Below are 23,054 nucleotides of genomic sequence, written 5' to 3' on the forward strand. Positions count from 1 at the left end.
CCCCCCCAAAAAAAAAAAAAAAGACATAGTACATTTCAGTAATTTCATTAAATGGCTAATTAGTAATGGAGTATTATGACTTAATGAGTGTGCCAACCAATGAATAATTAGGGGCAAAGTGCTTCAATTATTTCGAAATTCAAAATGCTTTGTTGAAGTTAAGTAATAAATATATTTATGTCATATAACCATAACTCTGATGGAATCAGACGCACGTCAAATTCAATAATTGCATAAAACCCCCACCCCACCTAACCAATTATTCTTTATAAGCTAAGTCATGATTAACTTCAACAAAAGAAAGAAAGAAATTAAATAGAAAATAGAAAAGTGGGTAATTATGGTGAATTTGAATAACCTCACTTTTAATTTACCAAGTAGGAAGTAGGACCACTAATTCCATTCTGCACTGCACCCACCCCCCACCCTTTATCCTATTTCTACTACTAATGCACCCATTCTACCCTTCACTTGTTACATCATGCCTTTCAATCATACAACTAGCAATAATAATAAAATAAAAATTGGAATAATCCTTAAAGCACTGTGTATTTTAATAAAATTCAAGAGTATATACTAATTTATATATGTATAAATTATTAATATGATAAGCTTTTTTAGGTGTCAAAAACCACTTAATTATAGATGAAAAAAGTTAATATTTGACTAAAAATTAAATAATTGGAATTGTGGTAGAAAGGAGGGCTCCTTTTTCTACCACTGCTCCCACACAATCTCTCTATTTGACTTTCCATATCTTTTTTTTTTTACCTCTTTTTCCAATCTTTGTTTATACACTTGCTTGAAGATTTTCCCATTTTCTTTTTAGTTATGAAATTTCAGGTTTTTAAAAAATAAAGTGGGAAGAAGATAGTAATTAAGCACGAGAATTATTGAGTAATATATATTCGAGTTTCAACGTTTATTTGAAAATATAAATTCCACGTTTCTGTCACGTAATCCAGCTATATCAATGCCAGTATTTAATTGTAAAAATTTTGCATAAAAAGAAAATAAACAAAACAACAGGTCAGAAAAATAACAAGGATAAATTATATTTTGTCATCCCAACTATAACTATTTTTATATTTTGGCATTTAAACTTTTTTTTTGTATCAACTTACCATCTCAATTTTACGAAATTTTGCACTTTGTCATTTCTAACTATTTTTTCACCAAATTTCGTGTTAAAAAATATCACATGCAATGTACATGTGATATTTAAGGGTTGTGTGATGTGATATTTTTCATATATACACAACATATGATGTTTTTCTATAAAAAAAATCAACAAAAAAACGATCATATATGGTAAAATGCAAATTTCACAAAGTTGAGATGACAAGTTGACACAAAAAGAAATATTTAGATAACAAAGTATAAAAGCGGGCTTAGTTCGGATAACAAAATGTAATTTACTCAATTAATAAATATATCTAAGGGAGAATTACACTCCCTTCTGAAGATTGGTGTAATTATATGTAAACTCCTTATAGTTTGAAAAATTACATCTAGTATTATGAGCTTTGTTTTCATATAACAAATAGGTCTCTTTGTTAGTCAAAACTCAGCGAATTTATTGATATTAACAAAAAAACTGTATGAAAATTGACATTTACCATCGATTGACTTATTACTTACTTATTGTAAGTTGAACACATTTTTTCTGATTTAACTACCTTTATAACGGTGAAATTATACCTTCTCACATTCATTAACATGTAAAGATGTATAAGGTAATTTGATCATAAAATAATTTCTTTGATTTATAATAAATCAACAATAAGTCAATTAGAGGTAAATATGAGTTTTTATCCATTTTTTTTTGTTAATATCTTCAAATTCGGTTAATCTCGACTAACATAATAACTTATTTGTTAGATGAAAACAAACTTAAGAGATATTAAATATAAATTTTCAAACTACATAAATCTACGTATAATTACACCAAATTTAAAAAGAAGCGACTGTAATTATCCTTTATTTTATTGAGGCATGATCTCCTACAATTAGAATAATCAATTGTGAAAGAAGAAATCTAACACATGGAAAGTACAAATAGTAAAAACACTAAGAGAAAAGGGATTCTGAGCTCATAAGGTTTTCAAATTAGAGGACAAGAATCGTGTGAATGTTCCATCATTGGATTACATACAAAGATATTTTTTTATTTTTGGGGAAAAAAGTGTAATATAAAGCACATAAAAGATACGCTCTTAGTCAAACAACAAGAATATTATTTTTTTTATATATATTATTATAAATTCTTTATTCTTAAAAATACATAAATTTGCATGCATTGGCCCCATTTGTCGGGGTATAATAGTTTTGGTCCATTCCTCCATTTAAATGTTTCAAGAATTTTTATTTTTCTAAATTAATATTTCTTATGTTGATGTAATGAATGATGTAGCTGACGTTTTTATGTAAAAATTTTGGGAAAAAAAAAAGACAAAAGGTAAATTATTTTATATATGATTAATATGTTTGCTTGTAACACATTTTATATATGATTAATTTTACTTCTTATTTAATATTTTCATATATATTATAATTTTGTATTTATAAGAGAAAAAAATATATAATAATAATAACCTCACATCATATATATGTATTATATTTATAGTCTTATAAGTATAAAAATATACACGAAAATATTAAATAAGGGGTAAAATTAAAAATTTATGTACTTTTTTTTATTGACGTCAGTATTTTCTACCGAACCCTAATGGAATGGGGTTATATATAAATTCAAAATTTTTGGAGGGAGTGTAAATATAACTTTAAATTTTTTTTGAGGAAAAATGTAAATTCGTACTTTTAGTGGGGTCTCAGTGTAATTAATTTTTTTTTAGAGAAAAAAGAACTGAATAAAAAGAAATATAGGCCCATGAATGAGTATTACCTTGTTTGTTTTCTGTCTTGCAGAATCATATGCACAGACACTGTGTTACTGCTTCATATACAACTCTTTCAGGCTCAAGGCGCCTTTCTTGTCCTTTGCATCTTGTTCCATTATCAACAATTACACTTTTCACACACACATACACACAGAGACAGTAAATTCCCTGTTTGTATTTCTCTAGTGTCATCAGTTAACTGTCCATTACTGCCATTCTTGCCACCAGTACTGCTGATAAAATAAGGTACAAGGAATATGGAAACAAGAGTGTATATGTATATATGTGTGATCATTTTGTTTAATTCAAGTCATTGAGCTGTTTTGTGGGATATGTCCTCGTGTTTTTCAGGAAATGGGATTCATGCAACAGTTCTGCTGCTGATCAAGAAAGTGAAGTTTTGGGGTTTTCTCAGAGAGAAGGAAGATGATATTGGAAAGATGTGTATGCATATGTGTATGCATAGTGATCATCAGATTGATCAACGCAAAAGGTGTGGAGGGGCTACCACACCGAATTCTTTTGGATACGGATGTCGATACAGATGATTTCTTTGCTCTCTTGTACATTTTGAAGCTTAACAGATCAGAATTTGATTTGCAGGTATGTATCCTCAAGGTTGAAAAATCGTGATTTTGGGGGATTTTCTGTTTAGAGTTTCTTGTTCTTGTTGCTTCTTCTATGTTGTTTCTATGATCACTAGCATATTTGTGCTCGTTGAGGGCCTAGGGATACCAAATTTCAAGCTCAAAATCCCCCCAGTTTAGTGCTTTATACGTGTCGATAAAGGCAAAAGCTTTCCTGTTAGTGTTCATCCCTTTACATATCTTAGTCCTGTATGCTGACATTGGGTGCATTATTTTGTTGCAAATACATGCACCCCTGGAAATCTTTTAGATTTTTTAGCACTAATAATGTTGATTATGATGCTATTTTTAGTGTTTGAAAAGCTATGGTGTGGTTGAGTTTTCATTGATAGTTGTGTAATCTACACGGCTACATGTTTAGTCAAATTCACTGTATCTTAGGCTAAATTTCAGTTGAATTTTCAATCTTGGGAGGTGCCATAATAGTCAATTCTTTATCATTTCTGGGTTCTTGACAAAGTACATACCATGATATAGTTAACTAAAAGTTCCTCTATTTTAATATTTTATTTTGTTTATTGATTTACTTTTTCTTCTTTTTGTCATTCTTTCTTTTCTTTTTTGTGGGGTGGGGGGTTGAGGTGCTGTATGAGTCAATTATGACTATGATTACTAATTTCAGTATTATCATTTTTTAAGTTCCCGGAGGTTTGGAATTTTGGTATAGAATTTAAAAAATTATTGGTTGCAAAGTTCATTTTCCCAAAATTGAAATCCTGATGTAATTCTAGTTTCCCAAAAGCAAAGAAAAGATTCTGGCCGCTCTAGCATTTGGCAGCTTGATTTTATGCGCTCCATTGTCTAAGGTTCTTTAGCATGTTCCAAGGTTAGTGAAAATGCTTATATCTATTATGCTACCTTTTCTGCAGGCCGTTACTATTAACACAAATGGATGGAGTAATGCGGGGCATGCTGTGAATCATTTATATGACATTCTTTACATGATGGGGAGAGACGACATTGCCGTTGGAGTGGGAGGTGAAGGTGGAATACTCGAAGATGGCACCATATTGCCTAACGTTGGTGGATATCACCCCATAATCGAACAGGTCTTTCTCCAATTTCATGGAGCTGCAACGTTGTGTATTTTGATCTTATGTTTTACATCACACATTGATAACTTGATCGTGTTCTTTGGGGCTTGTCTCATCAGGGCAATAGTACAGCCGGATATTGCAGATATAGACAAGCTATTCCTGTAGGCGCTGGAGGGAAATTAGACATTGATACAAATTTTGGCATCAGAAAGAGTTTTCTCCCTCAGGTACATACGTATAAGTCCTCTTTGTCACCAATATCTGTGGACGTGTTGAAATGGTCTGTGTTGTCATGGGATGATCGTTTGTCAGCAGCGGAGATTGTTTTACCTGGATTAGTCGTTATGGAAATTGCTGTTAGATTTTCTGCACAGCTGAAGGACTCTGCCTCCACGACTCTAAATTGATATTTTCATGAAAATGCTGAGATAACTTCTTGTATGAGAAGATTTACCAATGATCTTGTTTTCTACTGTAATCCAGGGCAGCAGGAGATATACACCTCTTCGTCAGCCCACGGCTCAGCAAGTGATGATAGACAAGATTTCTGCTGGTCCGATCACTGTATTTATCATCGGATCGAACACAAATTTTGGTATTTTTCTAATGAGCAATCCACATTTGAAGAGAAACGTCGAGCATATATACATCATGGGTGGTGGCGTGAGGGCAAGAAACCCGACCGATTGCTGTCCTAAGAACTCGACCTTATCGTGCCAACCTGGTCAGTGTGGTGATAGGGGCAACATTTTCACGGACTACACGTCAAACCCTTATGCAGAATTCAATATTTTTGGGGATCCTTTTGCTGCATATCAGGTATCAATACCATAATATTTCAAGAAAGGTTGTCCCATCTTTCAAAACATAAGACTGGCTGTGATTATTAAATTTCACTGATGAAATTTTTTCCTTATTTAACAGGTGATTCATTCTGGCATCCCAGTCACTCTTGTTCCACTGGATGCCACAAACACCATCCCAATATCTAGCAATTTTTACGAGGAATTTGAGAAGAATCAGCACACCTATGAGGCACAGTACTGCTTCAAGTCCTTGAAAATGACTCATGATACTTGGTTCAGCGATCAGTTTTTCACGGTTAGTTATGGAAAAATGCATTGAGTGGATAGACAGTTTCTTATTTGGAGTAAAACAGATAAAGAGTAATAACTGTATGAAATGTGTATCACTTAGTGCAGAGTTACTTTATGTGGGACTCATTTCTATCTGGCGTGGCTACTTCAATCATGCTCAAGAGCAACAACAGTAATGGGGAGAACGAATTTGCAGAAATGGAATACATGAATATCACAGTGATTACTTCAAACGAGCCGCATGGAATATCAGATGGCTCAAATCCATTCTTTGATGGCCTTAAGAAGCCGAAATTCAATTTGAAGAGAAATGGTGTTCATAGTGGCCATGTTCAGACAGGGCTTGGTGATCCTTTCTGCATTGTTAAGAATGGCAAGGGCAGGTGCAAGGTCATTGCTTTTTTTGGCTTTCTGTTTATGGTAAAAAGATGATTTTTATCAAGTTCTTACTTAAAACACACAACAACTGTCTTGCAGTTTTCTTTTAATTCTGATGTAGCATCATTTGTGTGCTGCTGACAAACTTATGCTTCTGCTGTACCGACCTCAAATTATTCAGGATGGATATACAGCAGAAGTAAGTGGTCGAGAAGGATTGCACATTCTTGTTGCTGTAAGAGCAAAGCCTAACAGTGATAGAAGCAGTCCATTAAACAGAGAATACTTCAGAAGCTTTCTTGATGTGAGTTGATCAGTATATTTGTCTGTCGTAATACTTCTAAATGACTGTAATAATATTAAACTTTCATTTTCTTCTGAATGACTGTAAGAATATGTAACTTTCATTTACTTCTTTCAGACTGACACAAATGAGACATCAGTAGAATATCGTTGTGTTTGCAGGTTATAAACCTCCAAGAACATACTGGAAAGTTCAATTTTACTACAGAGTTTCCTCATTACAGAGAAGTCCTGTACAAACCAGATTTTAAGGGAAGAAAACCTGGCAAGAATGTTGTTTTTGACATGGATATGAGTGCTGGAGATTTTTTAGCCCTCTTTTATCTCCTCAAATTACCTGTTGAAGTAATAAATCTCAAGGTGAAGTAGCCTTTAACTTTTCCACTTTCACGACATATTTTTTTCCAATACATTCTTAAGATAAGAGCAGCTATTTTAACCTGCATCTGCTGTTTCTATCCAGGCGATATTAGTGACTCCTACTGGATGGGCAAACGCAGCAACAATAGATGTCGTCTATGATTTGCTGCATATGATGGGGCGCGATGATATCCCTGTTGGCCTAGGAGATGTGTTTGCACTTAATCAGTCCGATCTGATTTTTCCAGCTGTTGGAGACTGCAAGTACAGCAGAGCCATCCCATATGGTAGCGGTGGCTTTCTCGACTCAGATACATTGTATGGGCTGGCTCGTGACTTGCCTCGAAGTCCCCGGAGGTTTAATCATATTTATGTTGAAATTTTAAGCTTCACATGCAATGCTTTGATCAGATGTTTCGACTGACTTGTGAGTTTATTTTAGGTACACAGCCGAAAATTCTGTGGAATTTGGAGCTCCAAGAGACACAGATCACCCTGAACTTAGACAGCCACTAGCTCTCGAGATATGGGAATCAGTAATAACATCCCTCGAATCAGGATCTAAGGTTACCATTTTGACGAACGGGCCATTAACAAATGTAGCGAAAATTATTCTTTCAGACAAAAACTTGAGTTATCCCATTCAGGTTTGCGGCTAAAAGGAAATAAAACAGACCATATCAGTATATAATGTTGAAGGATTTTTCAGCTTTTCATTCTGGTGCAGGATATATTCATAGTTGGAGGCCATATCAGCAGCCGGAAGACAGATAAAGGAAATGTTATCAACATTCCTTCAAATGAATACGCGGAGCTGAATATGTTTCTTGACCCTTTGGCTGCAGAGACGGTTCTTCATTCACGGCACAATATCACTCTAATCCCACTCAACATTCAACGCGAAGTCTGTCACTTCTGTAAAATTTTAGAGAGTCTGTACCTCGCAAACAAGACACCTGAAGCTTTATTTGCCAGGCGTTTGCTCTCAAGAATGCACCGGCTGAAGCGTACTCATCCCAGATATCAACATATGGTAATAAAAGCAACTAAGAGTGAGATTTTACTCACTGTTAAACTTTTCTACATGTATTGAATGTCTGTAATGCAGGATACATTCTTGGGGGAAATTCTTGGTGCAGTGATCTTAGCAGGTGACAGTTTAGTGCTGAAGGCAACATATGGAGTCAGGAAAGTTCAAGTGTTAGCAACAGGTGTTGAATCTGAAGACGGACAGATATATATGGATCAAAATAAAGGGAGTTCAGTGAGAATATTGGAACATGTCAATCCATTGGCTTATTATGATACATTTGCAAATCAACTTGGTGAAGAAAAGCAGTCTGCTGTCATTGGAAGCTTTGATGAGCAGAGAAGAATGTGGAGTGTCCCACGGATATAAAACAAAAGATCCCGTTGAACGTCTTCTGTGATTCTTTTGATGTTTTTTCCAAGTAATCGGCAAGCAAAGAGCAGAGAAGATACTAGTATAGAGAATTTGTACAGTTTTCAAAACGAAACACACACACAGGAAATACAATGGAAATTCAACTTCTCGTCTTGTACATCCTGATTGCTTTTTCTTTTCATTTTCACACTGTTGTATGGAAATGATTGATAGCAAAACATCATAAAAACTAGTCTTCCCCGACTATTTGAAGTTGACTTCATTACGTTCCTTACGAGAGATCAATAACAGAAATGTTAGGCATTTGTAAGTCTTTTTGAGTCTGGCAACACTTTAACATGTCAAAGCCAGTTCTTGCTTGCTTGTTCTCGTTATTTGTCGGCACGTTAAAAACAATAAATGACATTCAAGCCCATGTGCTTCTGATCCAACAATGAATGCCAACTCAAGACTCATCTTCTGGAAATGTACGGAGGTAATAGATATTTAGATGGTATAAAATTCTCCATTAGGCCATGCTGCTGAGACTAGTCTTTTATAATCCCTTTATTTTTTGTCAGATGCAGCTCGAATGATTCGTTATCTATAGGCCCATTTGGTCGGGGACGAGGTCAGAATTTCAGCTTAACACAACGATACGTAGAGCCAGGGGACAGACAAAGCTAACTGTATTAGATAACATGATAATCAGAAATGCATTATTAACACAGGAGTCTCCATATTCAGAAATAGAAGCATTACTGCTTTTTTCAATGAAGTTTCATACAAACTTCACAGTACCTTAATCTTAGCAAAGTGATAACTATAAAGAAACTCACTAAAAGTTTCTCCAAAACAGCACCATCATCATAGTCGAGAACACCATTGCTTCAGGAGAAGACGTTCACATGGGACTCGCCCCACCAGCGGCCACAATCTGCTGCTCCAACTGAAACGAAAAGCAGAAATTAAGTTACAACGTGCCGGCCATCTTACAGACTTATAAAAACATTACAAGATTTTAACTAAAAACTGTGTCTCAACTATTCAAGAGTGTGACGTATGGTATTTTCATGTAACGATTTTATGAATTGTTGAAAGAATTTGCAAGGAAAGACCACAAGTACACACCCGTAACAATGTCTCGAGCTTGGTCTTCACTAGCAAGTACTCTTGCCTTACTTGTTGCAAGCATTTAAGGCACCTACAACTCGAAATATTGCAACATGTTAGATGTGAGAACTTAGATGCTTAATTTGTCAGTGGAAAAGAAGAGGACAAAATTTATAGTATCCATACGCTTCGATGTTTCGCTCGTCGCAGAAGTTGCGGAAAGCAATGCAGGCATTTCTGACTCTCTGAGCCCCAATGCTATCATGCAAAAAACAAAAAGTTATGGTTATGACATGAAGAAGACTATGATACCAAATACCATAAGCGTTTTGTTAGTGTTTCTGCAAGTACATCTTTCCTTGTTTCTGTTTCTTGGTACTATCAAATTAGCTTACTGAACAGATACTTTCCTCCATAATATTATAAAAATGATGTAGATGTTAGAGAAATGATGGTTCCAATTGGATACATTGAACTCATATTGACTTCACTTAAAGCAGAGGGGAAACAGAACAAGAAATGGCAGTTAGCACTGTAAGGTTTTGACATAACCAACCTTGGACTAAAATTTCAACGTCCCATTAGGCTATGCAGTGAAGTGGCCCTAAAAAAGTCTTCTCTTGTCTGATATACATTGCAAAAGACAAAACATACCTCCTATATTGAGTTTTCTTTTTCATTTTTTTCATACATCAGAACAAGAGAAACATGATTTTTTACCTGGAGCTGCTACCTTTCAGTTGGTGAACATGAGCATCAATCTTTCTGAAGTCCACATTCTCCTGATCCCTGCAAAAAACCAAGTACTATGATTCCTAGAAAGGAGTAACAATGCACTGTATCTCTCTCTCTCTCTTTCTCTCTTTCTGACTGATTATACAAACACAAACGACACAGAGAGAGGACAAGAATTCTCACAGAGCTTTGCTGAGATCATTGAGAAGTCTTTCAGAATCCTCAAAGAAGAGGGACACCACTTCAACCACAAACCCAGGGTTGCTCTCATCTTGAAGTTGCTGTAGCTGAACGAACTGTTCATCCAAGAATCCCTTCACCAAGAAAACCACATAAAAAATGAACAAACAACAAAACGTCAAATGATTCAAAATCATTTGCATTTGACTCCTATTTTTACCTCATTAAATAAAGAAGCATGGTAATCATGAAAAGTCCTCTGCAGCTGATCCACCTCCATGCTTTAGCCTTCTCAACCAAGAACCAAGGGCTTGTTTGGTGTAGCAGAAATAATGGAAAGATGAATGTTTGGTTAGGATTGGGAGGAATAAATGGTAGAACAGAGGGATATAAATGCTTTGAAAGGGGATTTGGTGAATTTAATGTGTAGCAGACACAGTGCAGCAAGGAGAAAGATCCAAATTTTTGCCTGCTTTAGGGTGATTACAAGTACAAATCTGGACTCCCACTCTTTTCCTTTATCTTTCTCTGGATTTGTGCTGTGTTAGGTCACACACCACACACACACACACATATACATACACACACAAGATTTACAGCCCTCCTACCATATTTTGCTACTCTGGCATCAATTGTGAGCCTCTCCAAATCTCCATATACGGCCCCCCTACCTCCATCTTTTTTGCCACCCCACTTCTTTTCATCAATATATTAATTGCAAGATTCTATACAATGTCACTTCCAATTATGTTTCTTTGTCTCTATTTTAATATTAAACTTTGCAGAGGCAAAATCTGTACCTGTAAGCTGATGGGCTTTGTCCACACACAACAACAACAACAACCACCCTCGCCCCACCCCCCAAGCTAAAAACAAAAGAAAGTTTGTGCAAAAGTTGCATGGATAATGGAGATTGACTTTCACTATTCTATTCACTAAGTCATTGGTTAAATCTTTCACCTACCTAAATGAAAAGTTGAAAACCAGCCTAACATTTCTTTTCTTTCATAGAATGATAAAACTTAAATCATTGATGTGTTGCTCAAGATACAATTCTTGCAATACCATAACATATGATCTACTCCTTTTAAATGGCCTAAAACATATATTGAACATGTACAAGATTATGTGCAAGTTGCAACCTTTCACTCATCTCATCACATTCTTGCTTTTCAAATGGAGGCTTTTCTTTTTATATTTCCCTACTTTTGTAATTTTTATTTTGACGCTCTCATTTACATTCTTTTATTTCTTCCCACCAATTATTTAACCCCATCATAAAGTTTGAGCACAATTATTGCAAATTTATTGACAAGAAGAGAATGGTTTGCATAGTTCTAGATTCCTATTCTTGTCTTGAAGCATCTCATTGTCTGCCTTCATTTATATTTTAACCTGTCAAAGTTTCAAAAGTTAAAAAAAAAAACAAAAACCCTTTGTTTAATTTATCTTGTTTTATGCATCCAATGAATTGTAAGGTTAATGGGCTTAACTTGTATTAATGGTAGAATAGCGTAGAATACAGAAAAGAAGATGGTGATCTTTTTCTTTGACTCTGTGACAGATAATAACATGAATTTATATAATATTTGCATTATTTTCAAAGTTATGAGATCACTTTTTGATCAAATTCCTTTCATGCCAAACCACATTTTGGAACATATCCAATGGTTTGTGAATGAAATCTCCACTGACTTCATTTTTATCATGGAGGAATAAACATTTCAGATTGAGGGACATGATTCTCCTATCTTGTGATCAAGTTTTAGCTGCAGAAATTTAATATTTTATGAAGAAGAAATAGTATGTTTTCCAAATCCTATTACATCTCCTATTTCAGCTAACATACACATGAACACGTGTATAAATATTACGTCAGCTATTTTATTTTAAATACACATGGTCAATATATGTTACACATAATAAAAGATATAATAGGATTTGAAATAAAAAAATTCAATCATTAACAGAACAACTATTTTTTATGGGTGTCGAATCCACCAAAAATAATTCCTAAGAACACATTTGTAGAAGTGTGAGTAGGGTCGAATCCACAGAGATCGGTTTTAAATTAATTCCTTCAAAAAAATAAAAATAAAAATAACTGGGGGGATTTATGATTGTGAAGAATAAAAATAAAAAAATAAAATAAGAAGAGATAAATATATGATAAAAGTATTCTAATTAAAGACAAGATCATGCTTAATTCCACACTCGATCGTAGATGCAAAGATAACAATTATCCATGATTGATAAATTGATTATGGCCATTGGTACGACCTCACCTTTCCTTACCTTGTGGATAGTCAAGGAATGTCCATTGACTAAATCCCTAATCAGTAAACAACCTTGGGAACGTCCTCAAAATTTAATTTACCGACAGCATTAAGAACTAGAAAGACCCAATTCTAACCAATAAATCCCTACGAGGATTTATTTAAGTTAGATTGTGCATTCCCCACAACATAATCAAAAACTTCTACATAATCAATTATGCTATGTTATCACTAGTTATTGAACTAAACAAACAATTACGGATTTGTAAGTTCAATTGGCTAGGCAAATATTCTTGATAATAAATCAGATTATTTGTAATAAAAGCATAGAGAACAACACAAATACCAATATGAATAAAAGTAAAAAGCATAAATTAGATCTCACAACTCGTTGGATACAATCACCAAATTTTCAACCGGAATAAGAGAACTAGCTTGACATGCTAATGGAAGAACGCATGAAAAGCAAAGTAAGAAAATATTATAAAAACGTAGAGAAATAGAAGAGTTCAAAAGTTGTCTCTTATAGTGAATTACATCACCTATTTATAATAGCTAGATACCTAGTTCTACTAGGATTAGAAGTAGATTCCTAGTTGAACTAAAAGACTTATAGAGATAAAATTATAATCTTAGTTAAACTCTTCCTTCATCAGAGGTAGTCCAAGCAGCTCCAAACTCTTGCCAAAAATTGAGTTTGAGTCTTGTTTGAATTTCTATTTTGGTGCTTTTCTTCATTTTTCAATTCTTTTGTCCTAAAGCTGCAAAATAATATTTAATTAGGAGCATTTTGTCACAAAATAGGCTAAAATATTATATGAAATAAGCACAAAATGCGATACTATCAGTTTTCCATCCTTACTTATGTCTACGGTCGGTGCAGAACAATTTTTCTTTTCCCCGTATAGGCAAAAGTAAAGACTTTTGTAATTTACAATACACTAACCAAACTCACTATAAAAATGTTGATGCAAAAAACTATAACAAGATGTGCAGTTATGAACTAGTTGTGATTGTAGCCATAGAATAATTAATGTGTTGATACCTTACTTTTAAAAAACAAGAATTAATACAAAGAATAATGGGCGGAATGGTGCCATGTGAGTGTAATGCTGGCTATTTCATTTGTTTAAACATTCCTCAACTTAAAAATAATCCATTAAAGCTACATAATAATTAATAATCTGGCATACATAATTGGAATCTTGTAGCTTTTTTCTCGAACAATGCGATATATCGCATTGCATATCTCAATGACTCCATTTTAAGCAACAACAATATCAAAGTATCCCATTATTAAAGTACAAATATCGAGCTTTAATTCATTTGAATTTTATCTCGTATTGACTCTTAACGTACTACTTCATTCATGTGCACCTACCACGCACCTTATCTTCTGAATGTCTAATTTTTGACAAATAAATCTAGATATGATTAATTAATATTGAAAAAAAACAAAAAACAATTCTTAATAACATTGTTTTCCGATTTCTTTCTTGTATGGTGTTGAGATTGTTTAATTACATTATTATGCAATGGTCGATGTTGTCTGGTTTGATCTAATCAGATTTGATTTGGACAAGAAACTTTTTAATCTCTAGTAAATGAGAAATTTGCCTGAATAGTTTTATGTTTAATTGCTTGTAGTAACTGTTGAAGGTTTTGAACAAAATTGATGAGGATCATATCATATAGAGGACCACCTTATTGCCTTCAATTATTGTTATTTATGATGCATGCCTCAGGAGAATCTCTTTAGATGGTCCACTAGCATTATATTTGCACACACACACACACGCACACATATTTGTGTGTGTTGTATAGTTCCATCAAATCAAAGTGACCATTATTGTTGATAAGAAGAACAATGCTGCAAGGTAGAGTGAGAGGAGAGCCCACAAAAATTTATAACACCTATAAATGTGCAGTTCACCCTCTTTTGGAATCATCAGCATGCTTAAATACTATCCTATTCCTACGCATGCGCACATGTGTGTGTTTGTCTGTGAATCATAACATTAAGTTCAACGAACCTAATTTATGACGAACTTGTCTTGTCAGAAACAAAATTTATCAGTCCAATGTGGGAAGAGGGGACGGCACGACAAAATGTGTCGTCTTGAATGGTCGTATGCAATGCTTAAACAGTATTTAAGAACGAAATACTATAGAGCCCAGTAATCCATCAAAAATAGTTCAAACGTGAGAATAGTGGTGATAAAATGAGACGAAATCAAGATCTGTCCAGACTCAACCTAGGCGCTGAGATCATTGAAAAAAATCTGGATAGGTGAACAAAAATATGTCACTTGTATAATCCCCAAAGAAAACACACACATCTGTACAAATTTGGTGGTGGAACAAATGAATGCACAAAATAAGCTTGGTATAAATCTAAATCAAAATGGACAAAATGAAGCAAGAGAAAAGTTTTTTCAGTCTGTATATCATTTCCTAACAGAGAGTCAGAATTTGGTGAACAACATGATGTAAGAATAGTACAAGGAAAAAATTCAGAATGTGGGATACAGAAGCAAAATAACGAGAACTACTATTTGAGCGAAGTAAATGTTCCAAAATCAACGAGAACTGGTGATTCAACAAAGTGAATGTCCATGGGAGGGAGCAGTCTAAGAGTTTAACATACTTTGCAACTCTTCCTGCAGTATCCTGGAAGATCTGAAGATCCAACCATGTACTCCGGATTCTTTGTACATTCCCCAAGGGATGCCCATCTTTCACAATTTTCATCTGCGTCGGTGCAATTTCCACCCACAACTTTGTTGAAAGAATCCACATGAATCCACTTTGTTGCGGACCACTTCTCGCCTTCATCCACAGGGCAGCCAGCATGCAGACTCATAGGATCTGGGACTGCATCTGGAGTGAGACTAAAAAAGAGAAGTGCGTCCCCTTTCCGTGGCTTCACTGAGAAACATAGAAAGATAAAGATAAGACAACAGTTGCTTCTCAAATGGAGAAAGTTTGAACTAGAGCAGTTACACCTTGGGCTATTGTCTCACCTGCAGGACCTTGCCTTCCGCACTCAGAAAGATCTTTATCTGTTGACACAGACCTACGACGAGGTGATTCCTGCATGATTGCATGAACGACAAGACATTAAAACACGAAAGTCATCAAAAGTAGAGTTAAATGATTATGTAATTCATAAATATGCATCAGGCAAGCAACACACTTTTCATACACAACCCATGTAAAAAATGACCTTCTCTATCGTGGCAATTCACAACCCAACAAGTCGATTCTCAAATATATGCTCCCTAACTATGGGCTAGTCAATATTTCGCACCCGATATGTCGTAGTACAAAACCACCAAGAATTTACAAGAGGTTATGATCTGGAACTACAGGAAATCGAGACATGACTAACCTCTGCAGAGGGAAACACAGTTTCCCCTCCTTTTTCAACATCTGTAAGATACATTAACACAGTAGCTACCCGGTGTCCACCACGAGCTATATTGACCTTGTCCGCAAAATAGTCGTAATGAGGATCATATTTCTGTCCAGGCTCATAGCGCAATACTTGTATGTCTTCTCCATTTTCTATATGGAGAAATAGGAATCAGATGTTGTAAGTGGGTAGAAATTATCATTCTCTATGCCCGCATATAGTGCAAAATTTCACATGTGTTGTAAACAATGTATAAGATATTAAATAAATTGTGGAAAGACACATAGTATGGTGATATTTAGAAAATTAATAGTTTATGTAATGGCGAGAGAGAGAGAGGGGAAAACAAAGGAGCATCCATCAACTTATCATTAATTCAAAATCTTCACATTATCCCAAAAAAAAGGAATAATCATAATAAAAATAGGGTAAATTACAACTACCTCCCCTGAGGTTTGGAACAATTATTAATACCCCTTGTTGTTTGAAAAATTACCAATATCCTCCTGATTTTAATGGTCGTCTAACAATTAGCCCAATCCATTAGGTTTTCATCCAGCTGACCAAAATGCCCTTGTGGATTAAGAATTATAATTTTATTTTGTTTTTTAAAGTTTTGTGATTTTCTTTATAGACTAAGTGGATAATGTTTTTATAATTTTTCGATCCACCCCGTTCGATTTTTTTATAAATTTTTATTTTTCTTAAAACAAAAAACAAAAAATACAGTAAGGGCAAAGTTGACAATTTAATACCTCCATCAAAGGATTACATAATTTCATCAAACATTAGGGGGGTATTTGTAATTTTTCAAATAACGATGGGGTATCCGTAATTATGCCTAACCTCAGGGAAGATCGTTGTAATTTACCCATAAAATTATTCAGTACCAGGTTCTGTCAGTTTACCATGGCCATGCCAAATATATGCTATTAGATGCTAACTACATAAGAATTTTCTATTTGCCTGGCCACAGGGCAGCAACTACAAAATTTAATAGGTTAGAGAACTGGAATGCCATGCATAAGAATTGTAATTAAAATAGATTCATACTACTTAAACTTACTAAATTAATTTGGATTATTATCAATAACCAGTGATATGATTCCATTACATATCAAGGAGAATAACTTGTTCAAAGTCCGAATTATCAGAAAAACGTGACCTTGTGGTAAAAATGTCCAAGTAGCAATCTTCTCTTCTATGCCAGCAACAATAGGATCCTATCAGAAGAGATGGGGCGAAAAAAAGTTAAAACATGTGGCATACATAAAGCTATCCAAAGATGTCATAATTGTGGTAAGAAAACATGAAATAAACCAGTCAATTTATTAGTCATTTGGTTGATTCAGAATGATATTTTTCAAGATCTTACTCATAACACCATATTTTGTCCATGTGCCTAAAATTACACATTTCCAACATCTGGTACACATCAGCAACAATTTCAGACGGCAATCCACAATAATCTTTCAGATATATGAACAATTGAAATACCAGCATGTACAGACACATGAGCATGCCAAAATACATAAGCTTTCACTAAGCTTAAGCTAGGCTGTCTGAGCCAGTATAGTATTGAATAAGTTAACCAAGCTGTTCAGGACAATTATTATATCACTGAATATTCACCAAGAAAATGGAAGCCTGATCTTTTATTAACTATTTCATTACTAACTTTAGCAATGGAAACCGCTTGGCTCCAGCCTACCTCACTTGAATGAAATCAATATCAACACAAATACGGGGCTAACAGTTTAATGCAAAACCATTAGATCCCAATAGCTGCACAGATTGCCAACTGAATTAGCTCAGACTTGATTAATGACAGGGTTTGACAAACCAATAGCAAGCACTTTGACGCACCATGTGATAGCAAAATTAGCAACAAATACATAAAGAAATTGGGTTGAAACAAACCTTTGCTTTTGGTATAAACATCCCGGAGCTAGTCCGGACCTCACTTAGCTTACTCTTCCCAGACACATTGTCCGCCACTGCTGACCTCTTCAGCTCAGATTTTGCCTAAATTTAATCACAAAATCAAATGACTACCTCGACAAAAACGAAATAAAAGAGGACAAGAATCTTATATCAGTCTAAACTCACCAGAGATATTAAATGATTGCATTCTTCATCCGTTAGAAAACCTTCGTACACAAATGCTCTAAATTGCAAAGCCAGAATGTAGCTCAGTCACACCAATGGATAATTAACAGCCAAAAAGATCCTAAATTTATGAAATACTTCAAACACGTTAACTATAAAATCACCTTCAAAATACCTGGGTTTCCATGAGATGCTTTTGACTTTGGACGGATTGATTATCGAACTGCACAAGGATTTCCGGACGATCGTTGCGATCAACAGCAAGAAAAACAGTGGAACGTGAGAAAATCTAATCATCAGGTTAAATTTTGATCTCTTTCTAGGTAAATTCTGAAAGAGATAAAGCTGAAGATGCTCGAATCTGACCAAGTTTTTTCAGCTGGGGAGTGAGATTTTGGTAGATCACTCGATGGGAGTTGACGAAAACTATTTATACAGTTAGGCGTACTTGGAACGACACCGTATCAATTGAATCTTGAGGATGAGGTTACCTTTTCTAGCTTACTTATCAAAACCTAATAATCAATTAAATTCACATTTAACACCCCAGGAAACAGATTATTGCATTTAGCACCCCAGTTTTATTAGATGTGGAGTTCTTTTGTGAGTTTTTGTGATTGACTTTGTAAATTGTAAAAGTAATTGATAACAACGGTAACTTTTTTTTTAAAAAAATATCATTTAATAATATCTTAGGGTTAATTACACTTAACCCCCCTCTAAAAATGAAAAATTACACTTACACCTCCTTCGAAAAATTTCTGTGTATACCTGACCTCCTCCAGGGTTTTGATGGAAATACTGAGTGAGTTTAACATCATTATATTTTTCCCTTTATCAGTATAAAATTATTATATGGGAATACTAAACGAATGGTAAAATTAACAATTTATAAAAGAAAATTGCTAATTTCAGTATTTTTTTCCAAACTATATGAAAGGGGTAAGGTGTGAACAAGAATTTTCAGAAGGGGTTACAAGTATAATTTTAATTTTTTTACAAAAAGTGTAACTTCACATTTTTAGATGGGTTTAGGTGTGTTTAACCGAATATCTTATTTGTTCATATTAGAACTCCCTATTCGATGAATTTTAAAGTACTATTGAGATAGTTATGAATGCAAATTGCTGTTGAGGAAGTTTTAACTCGGTCAAATTTAGTCATACTGACCAATCAGTTATTCTATCGTTCTTCCTAAATTGTAATCTGTTTACATAACAAATATAATTCACTTATTTTTTAAAGTGTGGTCCGGGCGGGTTACAAGTTTTTGTGATTGTGCGTTTTAAAGAGGGAAAAAGAAGAGGAAGAAGGACGGAACTGCATATACTGTTTATGTCTAAATCTGTCATCAGTCAGTGAAACTCAATTAAATGAAATGAAATAAGAATAAAATGTTATGTACTAAAGTGTTTGGCTAGAAGAATTTCCAAAAGAAGAAAGATGAAAATGCAACCTATGTCCAGTTTTGATCTCTTGCCATTGTTGTCATTCACTACATAAAAATGTCAGAAAATTCATTCCTGCACTATCCGGATTCGGAAACACAAACTGTTGAACTGCTGCTATAGCTCTTCACTTCGAACTATAAGCCCATCACCTAATTCCCCGAGACCTATAACATGAGTGAATGAGTTGCAGAAATGCGATTCAAGCACCGTGGAGGAAGGACCGGACATTCCAAATCCTCATTTTCAGCTTGTGTTGTGCAAGTTTGCCTCAACATCACCGTTTTTATGATTCTTGGTCTGATGCAACCTCCATTTTCTGGTTTCTATCGTTGGAAGATTTGGCTGAGTTGCCATCTTCTTCCGCGATCACCTCCAAGGGGCAACATCTCTTGAGCGCAGGCCTTTTTTGGAACCTTTTCTTGTTCTGCAATATGCCTTCATCGCCTCTTAACATCCTCACAATCTGCACCGTACAGAAACAACCGTTCAACGTTAAGCAAAGGATAGAACATAATGAATTTTTACAAGTATATCTTTCTTCTGCTACTGTGAAGTTGCTTCCTCAAGAATTATGCATTTCTTCTATCTGCTCACTTAGGAGGTGCTTACGTTTATTGGAGATATAAGTGGGCGCTAGTAAAAGCTTTAGAACAGAAGCCGTCTTGGCTGTCTAACCAGAAGAGTGGTGAATATAGGAGGATAATAGCATGCTATTTATAAGTAATCATAAGTATCCATAAAGTGAAAGATGCACCTGGCTCATTTTAGGCCTTTCTGTTGCTTCTTGATGGATGCATAAGGAAGCGACCAGAACCACACGGTTCAGCTGTTCCCAGTCAAAATAACCATCAAGTGATGGATCGGCTATCTCTGTGGTATTTCTACCAAGCAGCAGAGGTTTGGCCTGCAGAATTTCAATCAAGTTTTGGCAAATGAAAATTCATGATAAGGGTCCTTAAGAAGTGCATTTATTTGTTAGTTGCATCACCCCACGTTTGCCTATGGAGCTTAATGCTTGATATGTAGAAGCCGACTTACCCACATCACAACGCTGTTATGTGACTCATCGATGGCTGGACGGCCACTAACAAGCTCTAACAATAACACTCCAAATGCGTAAACATCAGTCTTTTCATCAACTATACCATGCATGAAAAACTCAGGAGGTAGATAGCTGCCATCGAAAGGAAAAGAAAATGTTTAGACAGTTTATTAGGAGGTGAGGATGTCAACAGTTTTCACTATAAAGGTAGTAAGTTGGTGCACCCAAATGTGCCTTCAAACTGTGAAACAGTAATGTGCGTCCATTGATCAGGAAGCCATTTCGCAAGCCCAAAATCCGAAATCTGCCCAAAAAACCAACGTCACTTAAGCACCAAAGTAAAGAACTAAAGAAAAGCAAAGTCCATCTACGCTGGTGTGACAAACAGGTCCCGTGATGTTTCTAAATGAAAATGGAGCTAAAGGCTTAATCATGATTTTGCGTCTGTTGATCTCTACCTGAGCTTCAAATTCTTCAGTGAGCAAAATATTGGCAGACTTGATATCTCTATGGATAATTCTTCTTTGACATCCCTCATGAAGATAAGCAAGACCAGAGGCAATGCCCATAGCTATATTGTATCTGAGAGACCATGTCAATTTCTCGTTTTTGCCTGAGGAACATATGGGCCAAAAGGAATTTAGGTTTCTTGGGTATTGGACTGTGAAAACAAAGAGTTATATCTTTTGAAAGGAAGCCTGGAATAAACCTTTCAGCACAGACGACAAGCTCCCGTTAGCAGACAAAGGAAGAACAAGGTGCATCCCTCCTTCAACGCCATAGCCAATCACACTGGAAATGTTTGGATGATTTACATGAACTAAAATACCAAGCTCGGATAAGTAATCTGCAGTCATCTCCTCTTGGGTTCCCCTGATCAACCGTTTGACAGCTACTAGTTGCCCGTCTTCCAAGTGTCCCTTGTAAACTTCAGAATAGCCCCCCTCTCCAATCAAGTTTCCTAACCAAACACAATAGACAAAGAAGTGAAAATCCGCTGTATCTTATCGTTCTCTAGATTGCAAATGCATTTGTAAAAGTGTCCTCATTGCCACTGTTATTATGCAACTATCACTAATCAGAGTCCTTTACTGAAATCATGTACCAGGGCTGAAGTTATCTGTTGCTTCTTGGAGGTCTGAAAGAGTGAAATTTCTCCATGAACTTTCGAAGCAGTAATACAAGTCAGCTTCTATGTTGGGAGGAAATGATGGCAAACTTTGTGTATTCCTACTGCTTTTTTTTCTCGTAAGCTTCTTTATGGAAGTAAGGTGCGGAATGGTAGGATGGAATGTCTGAAAATGTGGCGCCTTTCTCAATTTGCGAAGGAACCCTTTCCATTGAGATTCGAATTTTCCATTAGTTTGAGCTTCTGCATCCGTAGTACTTGTCAAAGTGTTTGTCGGATTGGTATCGTCCTCATCTTCAACTTCATCTTCATCTTCATCTTCATCTTCATCTTCTCTTGAGCATCCTTCTAATGCCGCCACCTCCGCCTCTATGGACTTCAATTCTACGGCACAATTAAAGGAGGTGTGCTATTTGTTAACATGTATAGTCGGCTAAAACAAACGACAACTAGTGAAAGATGTATGATCAGCTACCTTCAGCGGAAAGAGAAAGAGAGGAAGTAGAAAAAAGCAATTTCTTTCCAATTACAAAGAACTGTCCGTCTGGACATTCTGTAGCCATATTGCGTGCATTCTCACTTTCCCTGTAATTCAAGAAGCTCTTAAATTATCCAAAATAGGGAAATATATCATCTCAACGGCTACAAAAATTCAACAACTAAATGTATAAAGTTGAGCAAAATGACCATACGGAAACCAGAATAAGGCAAGAATCCCATAGTAAACCTTAAACAATGTTTTTTGTATATACATTGGATTCCCAGAATTTATTTTTCACCCGCCCAGAAAAACCTACAGAATCTGAAATCAAATTATCTACGTAGATTAGAGTTTGGACACAGCCCACAACACATATAGAATGAAAGAAACAAGAATCGAAATACCAGCATTTGCCTATAAAGCAACAAAACTCACATAATAATATAGATTATGATGAGATTACCTTGGTTCATGGCTATTTTCCATGGTTCCTTAAAGACAGCAAAAGAACAGGTGCCTCAGGAACCAACAACGGAGTCTGCTAACTCGAATTCAGAATCAGAGAGAGAAAATGAAAAATAGGAATAGTGGTTTGCATGTATTCTAATGGTTTGCGTCTACTTTCTCCATAATATATATATATGGAAGATCTCCATGCTAAAATATCGGCTTCTCATTTTTTAATATCATCCAAACTGTTACCACTATTACAGACACGAAGCCAACACGGTACGGGATACATAAGAACCTCACGTATAAACAAACACGTTTTTATATCGAAAATAAATTGTAATATTGTAATAACATATGGCAAGGTTGATTTACATGCACAATCAAAATTACAGGATAAGATACTTATTACAAATGAGCCCAAAAAATTATAGTATGAAACAAAACAAATAAGTAGGAAAAAGCAATGAGTATAATTAGGATCAAGAGTTGCAAAACTGATCATCCTTTAAGTTACAAAATTTTGCAAGCGATAAAACCGCCAAAAAATCACTTCAAATTTCATAA

At 35.1% G+C, this 23,054-nt stretch overlaps 4 protein-coding genes across 5 annotated transcripts; 1 reads left to right on the top strand and 3 right to left on the bottom strand.

The window, feature by feature from the left end:
* Positions 2,830 to 8,286, top strand: LOC105171457. Of its 2 annotated transcripts, none has more exons than XM_020697454.1 (13): positions 2,830 to 3,146; positions 3,252 to 3,503; positions 4,417 to 4,596; positions 4,701 to 4,811; positions 5,068 to 5,403; positions 5,509 to 5,685; positions 5,787 to 6,101; positions 6,241 to 6,363; positions 6,525 to 6,722; positions 6,826 to 7,079; positions 7,165 to 7,369; positions 7,450 to 7,755; positions 7,831 to 8,286. In XM_020697454.1, exons 2-13 carry the CDS (start codon positions 3,327 to 3,329, stop codon positions 8,119 to 8,121), a joined length of 2,673 nt encoding a protein of 890 aa, XP_020553113.1. In that variant the 5' UTR covers positions 2,830 to 3,146; positions 3,252 to 3,326; the 3' UTR covers positions 8,122 to 8,286. The 2 variants fall into 2 exon arrangements, with proteins under 2 accessions (XP_020553113.1, XP_020553114.1); XM_020697455.1 differs by having other exon boundaries at positions 2,831 to 3,146; positions 5,787 to 6,071.
* Positions 8,779 to 10,849, bottom strand: LOC105171460 (histidine-containing phosphotransfer protein 1). The gene is made up of 6 exons (XM_011092589.2): positions 10,355 to 10,849; positions 10,138 to 10,268; positions 9,940 to 10,008; positions 9,406 to 9,477; positions 9,238 to 9,310; positions 8,779 to 9,055 (listed from the first exon to the last, which is right to left on the bottom strand). Exons 1-6 carry the CDS (start codon positions 10,412 to 10,414, stop codon positions 9,011 to 9,013), a joined length of 450 nt encoding a protein of 149 aa, XP_011090891.1. The 5' UTR covers positions 10,415 to 10,849; the 3' UTR covers positions 8,779 to 9,010.
* LOC105171461 (probable prolyl 4-hydroxylase 4) lies at positions 14,825 to 18,351 on the bottom strand. The gene is made up of 7 exons (XM_011092590.2): positions 18,110 to 18,351; positions 17,935 to 17,992; positions 17,746 to 17,850; positions 16,991 to 17,048; positions 15,802 to 15,977; positions 15,434 to 15,503; positions 14,825 to 15,338 (listed from the first exon to the last, which is right to left on the bottom strand). The coding sequence occupies exons 1-7, from the start codon at positions 18,229 to 18,231 to the stop codon at positions 15,049 to 15,051; spliced, it is 879 nt and encodes a 292-aa protein (XP_011090892.1). The 5' UTR covers positions 18,232 to 18,351; the 3' UTR covers positions 14,825 to 15,048.
* LOC105171462 (receptor-like cytosolic serine/threonine-protein kinase RBK2) lies at positions 19,294 to 22,652 on the bottom strand. The gene is made up of 9 exons (XM_011092592.2): positions 22,501 to 22,652; positions 22,032 to 22,141; positions 21,533 to 21,940; positions 21,137 to 21,388; positions 20,886 to 21,040; positions 20,652 to 20,731; positions 20,424 to 20,559; positions 20,140 to 20,289; positions 19,294 to 19,848 (listed from the first exon to the last, which is right to left on the bottom strand). The coding sequence occupies exons 1-9, from the start codon at positions 22,521 to 22,523 to the stop codon at positions 19,669 to 19,671; spliced, it is 1,494 nt and encodes a 497-aa protein (XP_011090894.1). The 5' UTR covers positions 22,524 to 22,652; the 3' UTR covers positions 19,294 to 19,668.

This window comes from Sesamum indicum, linkage group LG10 (assembly GCF_000512975.1).
Source record: "Sesamum indicum cultivar Zhongzhi No. 13 linkage group LG10, S_indicum_v1.0, whole genome shotgun sequence".
Lineage (NCBI taxonomy): Eukaryota > Viridiplantae > Streptophyta > Magnoliopsida > Lamiales > Pedaliaceae > Sesamum > Sesamum indicum.

Excerpts from the sequence above, each read along its gene's own strand:
- LOC105171457 (XM_020697454.1), top strand. The coding sequence starts at position 3,327 with ATGATATTGGAAAGATGTGTATGCATATGTGTATGCATAGTGATCATC. Across the intron at positions 6,102-6,240 it reads TTTTTGGCTTTCTGTTTATG|GATGGATATACAGCAGAAGT; the intron begins GTAAAAAGATGA and ends CAAATTATTCAG. Across the intron at positions 7,080-7,164 it reads TTGCCTCGAAGTCCCCGGAG|GTACACAGCCGAAAATTCTG; the intron begins GTTTAATCATAT and ends AGTTTATTTTAG.
- LOC105171460 (XM_011092589.2), bottom strand. The coding sequence starts at position 10,414 with ATGGAGGTGGATCAGCTGCAGAGGACTTTTCATGATTACCATGCTTCT. Across the intron at positions 10,269-10,354 it reads ATGCTTCTTTATTTAATGAG|GGATTCTTGGATGAACAGTT; the intron begins GTAAAAATAGGA and ends TTCTTGGTGAAG. Across the intron at positions 10,009-10,137 it reads AATGATCTCAGCAAAGCTCT|GGATCAGGAGAATGTGGACT; the intron begins GTGAGAATTCTT and ends GGTTTTTTGCAG.
- LOC105171461 (XM_011092590.2), bottom strand. The coding sequence starts at position 18,231 with ATGATTAGATTTTCTCACGTTCCACTGTTTTTCTTGCTGTTGATCGCA. Across the intron at positions 17,993-18,109 it reads AGCATCTCATGGAAACCCAG|AGCATTTGTGTACGAAGGTT; the intron begins GTATTTTGAAGG and ends TTTGCAATTTAG. Across the intron at positions 15,339-15,433 it reads CGGAAGGCAAGGTCCTGCAG|TGAAGCCACGGAAAGGGGAC; the intron begins GTGAGACAATAG and ends TATGTTTCTCAG.
- LOC105171462 (XM_011092592.2), bottom strand. The coding sequence starts at position 22,523 with ATGGAAAATAGCCATGAACCAAG. Across the intron at positions 20,732-20,885 it reads CTGAAGAATTTGAAGCTCAG|ATTTCGGATTTTGGGCTTGC; the intron begins GTAGAGATCAAC and ends TTTTTTGGGCAG. Across the intron at positions 20,290-20,423 it reads ATAACAGCGTTGTGATGTGG|GCCAAACCTCTGCTGCTTGG; the intron begins GTAAGTCGGCTT and ends GAAATTCTGCAG.